General features: G+C 35.4%; 1 protein-coding gene across 1 annotated transcript; it reads right to left on the bottom strand.

Moving 5' to 3' along the window:
• Nucleotides 1-3,538: 3,538 nt before the first annotated feature.
• Nucleotides 3,539-4,615, bottom strand: LOC113328662 (S-norcoclaurine synthase 2-like). Its single transcript, XM_026575699.1, has 2 exons — nucleotides 4,143-4,615; nucleotides 3,539-4,023 (listed from the first exon to the last, which is right to left on the bottom strand). The coding sequence occupies exons 1-2, from the start codon at nucleotides 4,387-4,389 to the stop codon at nucleotides 3,710-3,712; spliced, it is 561 nt and encodes a 186-aa protein (XP_026431484.1). The 5' UTR covers nucleotides 4,390-4,615; the 3' UTR covers nucleotides 3,539-3,709.
• Nucleotides 4,616-11,409: the final 6,794 nt, after the last annotated feature.

Genomic DNA, 11,409 nt, shown 5'->3' with positions numbered 1-11,409 from the left:
ACACTAAACAGATGCGTGTGTAACTTCTAGTTACACATGCTAAGAAATTATTGTAAATGAATATTAAAGTAATAATTGTATTTTTTTGTGTTTTCTTTTTGATGTCTATTTTTCGCATATATATACAAGTGTAACTTTGCATTACACATCATAAGGATGTGTAACTTCTGGTTACACATGCCATATGCATGTGTAACTTCTGGTTACACCTTCGCACTGTACTTTAATAATTTCGGGCCTAGATTTAAATTTTATTTAATTATGGGCTTGACAATATGCATAAGGGTATCAAGGTCTTTTAAAAACTCGGGGCCTAGATTTAAACTTTTTTTAATTAAGGGCCTCATATTATGGGTTATCCATGGGTTGGGCCTGAACCTAATTTCCCCATTTGATTATCCACAATTGGGAATAGTCAAGAATGCCAAATTAAATTTGACAGTAGGGGTACGTTCAGTCCAACGGATCCATCTGTAAGTTATGACTGTGGGGATGACAGTTCGGTCAGCATTGAAGTCAGTCTAGCTGGATGGATCTGGTAATTAAAACGTGTTAGGTCTAATGGAGGTACGTGAAAAAGAAAGGAACAAGTAGGGACTAGGGAGCGGGGTCAACTAGAGACAAACTGGCAGATGTAATCACCCAATCGCCATTTAGATGGATCTGCACAATCATAAGCATACATACTACACAGCGTTACACCAGCTGACAAAGCGCATAATTGGTCTGTATTATTAATGATATGTACTTGCAGTCCAACTATATTTTATTAATTTTGAATAGACATGGTATATTTGCATATCCACAATTCGGAATAGTCAAGAATGCCAAATTAAGTTTGACACTAGGGGTACGTTCCTCCACTTATAATAAATTAAAAAATTCAAAATCCCTAATACAAACAAATGAACCACTCCAAACTGTCATCCAATTGCTGGGATGACGGTTAGCTCAGCATAACACATAGTTGCAATCTTATTTAGCAACATTTTACAGGAAAATTTAGACCAATTTTTCAGAAAACTACAAAAATTAAGTGAGTTAGTGATAACTTTCCAACCAATTTTACCTGCCACCTCCAACTCTTGTATATATAGCAATCTAACCTAGAGGTGTAAAATGTGCCGTCCTGGCACATCTCGACACACGAAATCACGTGTTTCATGTATCGTGTTTTACTGTGCCAACGATTTAAACGTGTAATGCTTTATTAGTTAAAAGCTAGACACAACAGAATCCACGGGCACAACACATAAAAAAACGTGATGTGCCATCCTGGCACATGTGTTATAAACAATTTGAAATCAATTAATGATATAGTTTAAGTCGGACATTATCACGAGAATCTAAATAGATAACACATCATTTGAAATTATTTCTAGTAAAAATTAACAAGTTTATTCAATAAAAAGAAATAATCCATGAAATATAAAATTGGATCATTGTCATGTAAATTAAAGTTCCAGGCAAATATAGGTAACGACATTATAACAACAATATTTAAAAATATTTTCCAAATATTTAGTATTATATATGTTGTTATAAAAATAAGCCAGCATAAAATGTCAAAAACTAGCTATAATAGTGACTTTGTAGTGAAATATGGACAAAATGAAATGTATTATGTCTTGTTATATGGTGTACTTGTGCATGCTATGACGTGCTTTCTTAACGTGCTGGGCTGGGCTGGAGCACATGCTTATTCGTGTCGCATGTTGTATCGTGCTACTGTGCTGATTAGACCAATCCAGCACAGCCCACAAAACTAAGATGTTCGGCCGTGCTGGGCTAAATAACATGATAGGCTGGGTTGAGCTGGGCTCAAATTTTAGCGTGTTGGGATAGGCTGTTCTCGTGCTAGCACAACCCAATTTACACCTCAAATTTAACCTACCGAATGGGAGTTAGCTAAGGTATCTAGTATGTACATATACCCATGTAGTACGGTATGAATATTACTAATTTTGTCTTTTCCTGTTATTACACCTCTTCTAAAGTAGTTGATGATATAATAAGTTATCAGACTACCTATCCTGTCTTTTAATAGAGATATACACAGTTATTATCGTAACAATAAATAGCCGTTGCAAACTGTTACACAAACCCATTTTTGGTTTAAGGTCGTTGATCCAATAGTCTAGTTAATTTGACAAAAGTTAACTTACCAGTTGCTTGCCGTTACTGGAAATTTCGAAGCCATTAACGAGAGCTAGTACTAGTTATTATGTTTACCAGTTGCTTGTGGACTTTTTCCGGTTTTCTGCTGTGTTGTAGAATTTTAGGTTGCAACTCGGGCTGACTCAGAATTGATTTTCTCATCTATATTAAAAATGGCGAGCAACCAGATCTAAATGGAGGTAAAGTTTGTAAATGTTTGTCACCTTCCATACTTTAATATTTGGAAGCAAGCATTGATGATGTCCTTTTCAAAATGTGTCCCAGTTTTATGATGCACAACTACAAACCAGTTCTGGCTGATACATCTACTCCACATAAATTTCTAATCTAGATTCATACAGTACTACATGAGTATCAGTAGATACTAATTAAGTCCATTTTGGTGAACCAAATAATAAGCATACATACCACACATATGTACACCAGCTGACAAAACGCATGATTGGTCTGTAGTATTAAAAATATGTACTTGCAGTCCAACTGTATTTTTTTTTTTTTTTTAATTTTGAATAGACATGGTATATCCGCATATCCTTGTATTAAGTTAGCTCAGCAGTTAAGTCAGCTTAGCTGGATGGATCTGGTAATTAAAACGTGTTAGGTCTAGTGGAGGTACATGAAAAAGAAAAGAACAAGTAGGGAGCGGGCCGGGGTCAACTAGAGACAAACTGGCAGATGTAATTACCCACTCGGTATTATAAGCTAGAACGTCTCAAGGGAGGCAAGTCCATTTAGATGGATCTTCCACAATCTAGATATCATCCTTCAGTGAAAAAGTAGGAGTTATTGTAGGATGCCAATATAAGAAGTGGAACTAGTTAAGCCTTGTTAAATGTAAAAAACATTTAGATGGATCTGCCACAATCTAGATATCATCCTTCAGTGAAAAAGTAGGAGTTATTGTAGGATGCCAATATAAGAAGTGGAATTAGTTAAGCCTTGTTAAATGTAAAAAAAAAAAGACCCGGAAGTGGGCAGATTCCTTAGGTGGATCTGCTCGAACGGAAGTGTAGGTAATTTAAAAAAGAACTGTTAGTTTAAGTTCAAACTTTGATAACAGTGTTTATGGGAAACACTTACTGTTAATCAGTGTACACTAAGATTATATTTCTACAAAAAAACAGTATCATTATTCAGTAACAGGAAAAACGGTCACGATTGTTCACCACCATTTGTGTAAGATTTAGTAAGAAACCATTATCTTTTTCTTTTGTTTTTTTTGTAACGGTTCATTCATTCGGGAACAGTCATGGTTTTAGATATTGAACTGTCAACAAAGCCCTCTCAACTTCCTATGGTATCGAACAAGCGTATAAAGAGATGTTAGGAATTAATTTTGTGAGTTTCACACCCCAGCATCTACGCACACCAGATTCTTTTATTTCCAATTAAAATTTATTAGGTAATGATCAAACAAAGAGGACACAAAGCATAATCAAAATAACAAATGCTAAAAACATAATCAAAGAAAATATTTCAGCACCATTGCTGGTTGAAACCGACGCTTGTGGGGGCATAATATGTGTTCGTTTTAGTTAGCTAAGCAGGGAATGTATCCATTCTTTTTATTGTCCAACACATATTTGGAGATGGCTGTGGCCATAGTGACAAAGCCATCAACACTTATGAGGGGAGAAATATTTGCAGCAAGTTTATCCGGGACTTCATACTCAATTATGGATCTGATAATGCATGAGTTACAGCTTTTCTTTATGATCTTGAAACGTTCTATGTAAAATGTGACACCCATGGCTAAGTATCCTCCTTCTATATGCAGAACCTCCTTCAAAAGCCTACGACTGTCGATAGTAATGAATTTCTCCTTGTAACTTAGTGGCACAGAACCTGAAATAATATTTAGGACGAAAATTGTAAGTACTGTGCAATATTAGTGGAAACATTGAAATCAAGCAACTGAGCCAGATAGAGGTAACCAAGACCCTCGAATAAATGCATGAACATACCAGGAGGAAATACGATACGAAGAATTGTACCAACACCACCATTTCCTTTGACGTAATCAATCCTTTCTATAGCACCGGGAAGGAATTTATTGACGAGCTTAGGGAGATCAGGAGAGCTGTATACTGCCCATATATCATTAGCCGACGCGTTAACTTTCATCTCATTAATAAGCTCATAGGTCATTGAGTTTCCCTTCCTTACCATAATCAAGAAACTGAACACAACGAAAACAAGATCAGACTTCATTTCTCAACGCCTTAGGTTTTCTTGTATGTTTTGCGTTGCGATCTTGTTTCGTTCTCATACCACTTGAACTATTTATATTGAATACCACTCTTTGTTACCTTTTAAAATTTTTTTTCTTGAAATCATTTGAGTAGAATAATTTGAAAATTCTCACGTTACACGTTCCCAATTATGTATTATAATTTCTTCTAAGATCATTGGAAACTTAACTTAATTCATTTGATTCTTGTCACAGCCAGTCATGATTGAAAAAATTATGCACAAAACGTGAAGATCTCATTTGTAAGTAATTCAACTTTTCCGATAATCTATTGTATTTTGTGATCAGTAGCCGTTGAATTATGACAACAATTCTTCTTTTTAAAAGGTGACTAGGGCTCAATCCATGCCGTAATGGCCACACATACATTAGCTTTTCGAATTTCGATACTGTATTTCGGTTATTGTCGAGAAGAGTATGTAAAATAGGAAAATACAAATTAACAACCATTTGTTTATGTTTAGGCATTTTTGAATCCTGGCAACATATGCTGCGAACTATATCATTAATACTAAGTTTGTTCTTCGGCACAAAATGTGCATAAAAATTGGAAGCACCTAATGATGATGCACTTTTCAAAAGTGGTCCTAGTTTTATGATGAGCGGTTTATAGTTGATACATCTACAATACATAAATTTAGATGGTTGAATGATTAATTTTTGGTTGATACATCTACATTACATAAATTTAGATGGTTGAATGATTTTATATCTAGTAGTATTGGTATTCTTGTGTGTTTCGCCAGCTAACTCATTTATATCCTCAACTCATTTATATGTATCCTCAACTACTTCTGCAGAGGTGAAACAATCCGTAACAAAATTAATAATCTTGATTCATACAAAACAAGTAATTTAAGTAATTTATTTGACCCCAACAATCATGAGAAATTGGAATTTTTATTTTGGTATGTTTAAGTAGTTTATTTGGTCTAGTGTTTTGAATTTCTAATTTAGTATAGCCGTAGGAACCCTAGCAAGTAAAGTTTTTCATTCTTGAGTATCCTCCGATTGGAAATATACCAAGTCTACTCAAAATTAATGAAATACAGTTGGATTGCAAGTACCTTTTCAATAATGAAATACAGACCAATCATACATTTAACCATATATGTCAGTTGGTGTAACTCTGTGTGGTATGTGTTCACCAAGACCAAGTTATTTCGGTATCTACTTAATACTTATACTCATGTGGTACCGTATGAATCTAGATTAGTAATTTATTTCCAGTACTGCTACACATCTACAAAGTAGACCATGACATAAATAATTTAGCAGTCTAAGCACATGAGAATACCAATACCACTCGTGTCTAGTAATGTAATGTAGATGTACCAGCCAGAAACGGTTCGTCATTCACTCATCATCATAACTAGGACATATTTTGAAAAGGACATAATCCATTATTGCTTCCAATTTTGACGGTATATATATTTGAATCAATATATTATTATGTATGGAAGGTGACAAACAGTTAGAAACTTTATCTCCATTTTGAGCAGTAAGCATATCTGGTCGTACGCCATTTTTAACCTTAATGGTCGGGGACCAAGTGCTTTAGAATTAAACTTTTGGCTCAACTTTCAACCACATACTAGAAAATCGTCCTCAAATTATATATACAATAGGCCTAGAACAGCGACTCTGGTATAATAATTAGAATTATAATTATTTTTTATCAGCAGGGAAGATATATTTAAAAGAGAAATTTCGTAAAAGGTTATGTGTTTGGACATATTAATGTCTGGGTTGTAAAACATACCACTAATGCATTTGGGTTGTAGACTGACTTGACCGTTTGAGATGTTTACTATAATACCCTAGTATAAAATAGTGGAAGGACCTATTATCCCAAGATTAGATGGAAAAACAAGCTGCTGCCTAGATTCTTACCACTGATTACCGATGCTTTTGAGTAATGAAATGCTGTGTCTGCGTGACGATTAATCAGATCTGCTAATGGTGCTTGAAAATAAACGGAGATGATTAGAGAGATTGAATGTTGTTACTTCCAGTGACAAGGGAGCTGAAAGGAGGAGATTATGAATTTTTTTTTTTGAGTTCCTTAAGAACTATGATAGATGAGTCATGTATGAGTTGAATTTGAAGGAGTTATGCAGCTAGAAAAGGGGATTTCTTAGTGAACGACACCATTAGGGATTCAGGTTGTGCTCATCATGTGTTCACATAAATGCTTGAACCACGAAAAGAAAAAAGAACAGAGAGATTTTCCACTAGACGGAAGGAGATGGAAAAGGACTAGAGGGTTAAATATCTTGACAATATTTAAACTATCAACGTTAGTCAGCTGACGGTCAAGGTGTTTTGTGAAACATAAAAGTCATCTAACTATATTTTAACGGTTTTTGGTTACTCTACGACCCAAATGCATCAATGACATGTTTTACGATCAGACCCTAATATGCCCAAAAAATATACAACCCTTTTACATAGTATGTTTATTTAAAATTAAGAATATACACACTACCAAAGATTTTGAATCTTAGAGAATAAGCTTAGCAAGAAAAAAATAAAACAAAATAAAATGGAGAAACTAACAAGACTAACGAACCATTGGTAACTATAACGGGTACGACCAGTGAAGCGCAATGATGACGCGTTACTGCATAGCCGGTCTAGTCAGTGAATAATTATGATAGTGTTACACTGCATAGACTGTAAAACGATAGGATGGCGGTACCCTGCAGGGTCCGTGAAGCGCAATAATAACGCTACATTGTAAAGTTAGTGGCCTGGTAATGAAGCTTCATTGTTAAACATAGGACAAGGCCAACTGAAAAATGCAACATGCCATGTTGGCATTCATACATATTCAGAGGATTGAGTATCCCAAACTCAAGGACGATGCAAGTCATTAGAATAGGCCAGTAATTGGCCTATGCATTAGTCCAAGACTAGACAAATCTTGGAAAATGCAAACAGCCTAGTGCTGCGAGAGTATGCATTATTTTTGTCGAGCAATTGGCTAAGTGAAATAAAGGACACGTATGAGAAAATAATGAATGTAGCGCAAGTATAAAGGTATATGGGATCAGGAAAAGATAAGTAGAACGTTATAATAGTTGTACACTCCCTCGGGACAAAACAAATGTAGCGCTATGGTGGTGTGTTATGGCTCAAGTGTCGGCCACATGTTTGTTGTTGGCTTTGCGAGCATGTCAAATATGCGAGACAAGTTGGAACAGTTATAAAGTGAGTTTACAACCTTATTAGAGTGAACACATCGTTTGGTATAGGTGTGGCACGACATGGAAGAATTAGAGAAGGCCAACCAGTTATGCACAACTTTAAGCGGTTATGAAAACTACCCCTTCAACATTTGGCTTTCCAAGGATTTTGTATTCGGTAATGCACGGGTTTTGGATATTGTAACTACTGTACAAATTTTGTAAAGATATAGGAAAATCAGTAGGATTACATAGAGGAGAGGTAGTCTCATGTTTGAGAGAATAAGGCATCTCTAAGAGAACTGATGGGCAATATAGTACGCGTGATGGACGAGTTTTTTGATCTTCCTTTGATGCAATAAATTGGGATTGTTGCACTATGTCTTCGTGTTTATGATATTGCTTATTTTTTGAGTTGGTCAATTGGAATTCATGCATGGAGAACCTCTTATGCTTATGACGGAGAGTTAGAACGAAATGAATAAAAACTTTCGTTGCGTAAATCCCTATGAATGAAGGAAAATGCATACTTTGATGCAAGTGTGCAAGGCCGAGTACTCGTGGGTGAGGTTGATTCACTTAACCAGAGAGTATTTCCAGTCATGTCTCATGAAAGCAAAATGGGCATGTGACAGCTAGTATTAGATCTGTGTTTGTGGACATATTTCTTGATTTTTCTCTCGTTTACTCAAGTTGGTATCACTTCGATCACTAGGGAATTGTTTGTGTTTCGGTCGTATGGAAACTAGAAAAGTTGAGATTTTATGGAAAGATCAATTTGAAAGAACTTTGAAGATTGAGGTAGCAACAAGTAAAGAAAATTTATGACAAATTTGTCAAAATTCCTGCCCAAAGTTTTAGACGAACATGCAAGAATATGCAATGTTTGAAGATTGAGATAGCAACAAGGTTTTCAAGTAATTGTATGACAAAACCGAAGAGTATATTGACTGCTATGGTGCAAGTGTTTAAGTCCATGTTTCTCATAAGTGTGCGAAGATTAATCATTTTTATGCGTGTCTTCGTAGTGTTATCAGTACTGTGTGTATCATGTAGTAGTGGAAATTCTGCAAAAATTCCTGAACTCAAAGATGTTATTGGCATTTGCAGTTGCAAAGATAATTGAGAACCCATATATGTGATAAATTGAAGGTGTCTCATTTTAGCCAGTTTATTGAACGACTAAAGTTATCTCTCTAAATGCATATACCTTGGTGGTAATGCAAAGTATGGTAAGGACAAGCATTTTCGTGGAAATGTGCTGCCATCAAAAAAATTTGGATTGCCAATACGTTTCTAGCTTAAGTCTTATAAAAGGCTAAAGGAAGAAAAATAAGTTAGGGAAAAACTGGTATGCCACGGACATACGTTTGCATAGTGTTCTTCGTTGATGCGTGATGCGCATAACTAAGGAGTGTGCTTTCACCTGGTTTATATCTAAATGATTGGGCAAGGTTTTTCAAAGACCTACGTTAGATCATAACCAAAAGAGGATTTTCTTTTAGATTAGAATAAACTGAAGTAGTTGTCATAGGATGACTAGAAGAAACTAAAGTATTAGATAAATCAGTTTTTGTATTTACAGATGAACTACGATCAGATGAAACATCATCATTCTGAGTAGAAGAAGTTGGTACACCATCAGTTGAAGTAGTAGCATGAGGTATTTCAACTTGAGCGTCAACAATTGATGAATGAAGTTGTATATTATCAGTAGAAGATAGTTTTTGCGGTATAATATTATGAGAAGAACTTATAGAGTTTGGAAAGATATTTAGTAAAGTAGGTATTACCTGATCAGTAGATGACAGTGACGATTGCGACGACGCATCAAAGGGAAAGAAATTTTCATTGAACACAACATGCCGACTGATATAAATATGACCAGCAGGAATATGGAGACACTTATACCCTTTATGTGAAGGAATATAACCTATGAAGACACAAGGAAACGATAATGGTTTCATTTTACAGGATCGATATGGGAGAAGGAGAGAATAACATAAACACCCAAAAATACGCAATGAATTATAATCTGGTGATGTACCAAAAATAACCTCATAAGGAGAAGTTTTATTCAGAGCAGAAGATGGAGCAACATTCATTAAGTAACATGTTGTAAAGAATGCATCATACTAGTAGGACAAAGGAACAAATACCATGGATAATAAAGTATGTGGGAATGAGAATTGATAAAAAAATACCATATTGTTGAAGATAAGGAGTGAGCTTATGATATTCAGCATCATTATCTGATTGAAATTTTTTTACTTCTATTCTAAAAAGATTTTTCACATGTTTTTGAAACACAAGAAAGATACAAGACAAATCTGATTTGTGAAACATAGGAAACATCCAAGTAAAACGACTGTGCGCATCAATGAAAATGACATAGTATCGATATCCTTCATTAGAAAAACCACGAGAAGGACCCCATACATCAAAAACAACCAAATATTTAGTCGTACTAGAAGGAAAAGACAATTTGTGGCTGCGATGCTCATGGAAGAAGGAGAAAGAACTTGTAGTATTACTAGATACCAGAGAGAATACTTAGAAATAATATTACGCATAGTACGCATCATAGGGTGGCCTAATCTAGAGTGCCTCTTATGTAGACTAGTACGTTCTACAACACAGACTGCTGGAAAGACTGATGAAGCATCGAGTTCATAGAGACCACCTTCCCTACGAACGCGTATAAGAAACTTCCCCGTACTGCGATCCTTCACAAGAAAAAAATCAGAATAAAATTCAAATAACACATTGTTATCAGTTTTTCAGTGGAGATACATATAACAAGCTGTGATAAATTTTAGGAGTATAAATTGTGTTCTGAAGATGTAACTAACGATTAGGAGTTCCTAAAATAGAAGAACCAACATGAGAAATCAGAAAAAAAAAGAACATTACCCAATCTGACTTGATCAGGACCACTGTATTATGAAGGAAGATGTAGCCGAGAAATATCATTAGTGATATGATCAGTTGTTCCACTGTCAGTGACCCAGTGAGAAGTACAAGTTGATCTTGGTGCATGATAAATATAAACACGAGGAGCAGAAGAAGACTGAGAAGGTGAAGATGGGGGACGACGAGGGGGTCGTGGACGAAAATTGCGATCAAAGCGCTCTAGCAGAGATGAGCAGGATGTCCACTTTTAGCACACTGTTGATAAGGTGTCAACTGAAGGGTGCCACCAGTTTGACGTCCAGTGCCATTCATTTGTTTAGGACCAGTGTTTGACACAATTGATGTTGTAGAGGAGGAAATATTATAAACAAATTGAGATTTCTAAGACTTGTTTTGTTGTTTTGTACGCATCTCAAAGGTAACAATATGGGTAAAGAAGTGTTCAAGCTTCATAGTCCTATGGAGGTAGTAATAGACGTAACTATGGAGTGGCAAGATGAATCAAACCCATCTGGAATGCAATGACGTAATTCAATATTGGTGATGGTAGTACCAGGAGAAGCAAGACCGTCAAAAATATCACGATCACAATCTATATAAGCTCTCATAGGCATAGATCCTTTCTTCAATGCACGAAGTTCACATTATGGATGATGAATATGATCATCATACTTAGAACCAAATAAAGATTCAAGGGAAGAACAAACTTCCTATGAGGTGGTGAGACGATTAACATGCCTCAGAACAAAAGGAGTTAGAGAAGAAAAGATCCAACCAAAAACAATTATGTCTTTTTGTTTTCCAAGGAACATATTCAGGATTAAGAAATTCCACCATTAACAAAGACATCAAGTTCATAACCTTGAAGATATGGAAAAA

Source organism: Papaver somniferum, unplaced genomic scaffold (genome assembly GCF_003573695.1).
Source record: "Papaver somniferum cultivar HN1 unplaced genomic scaffold, ASM357369v1 unplaced-scaffold_114, whole genome shotgun sequence".
NCBI lineage: Eukaryota > Viridiplantae > Streptophyta > Magnoliopsida > Ranunculales > Papaveraceae > Papaver > Papaver somniferum.
The sequence above is the reverse complement of the archived record's forward strand: the minus strand, read 5'-3'. Positions and strand labels throughout refer to the sequence as shown.

Excerpts from the sequence above, each read along its gene's own strand:
- LOC113328662 (XM_026575699.1), bottom strand. The coding sequence starts at position 4,389 with ATGAAGTCTGATCTTGTTTTCGTTGTGTTCAGTTTCTTGATTATGGTA. Across the intron at positions 4,024-4,142 it reads TCGTATCGTATTTCCTCCTG|GTTCTGTGCCACTAAGTTAC; the intron begins GTATGTTCATGC and ends ATATTATTTCAG.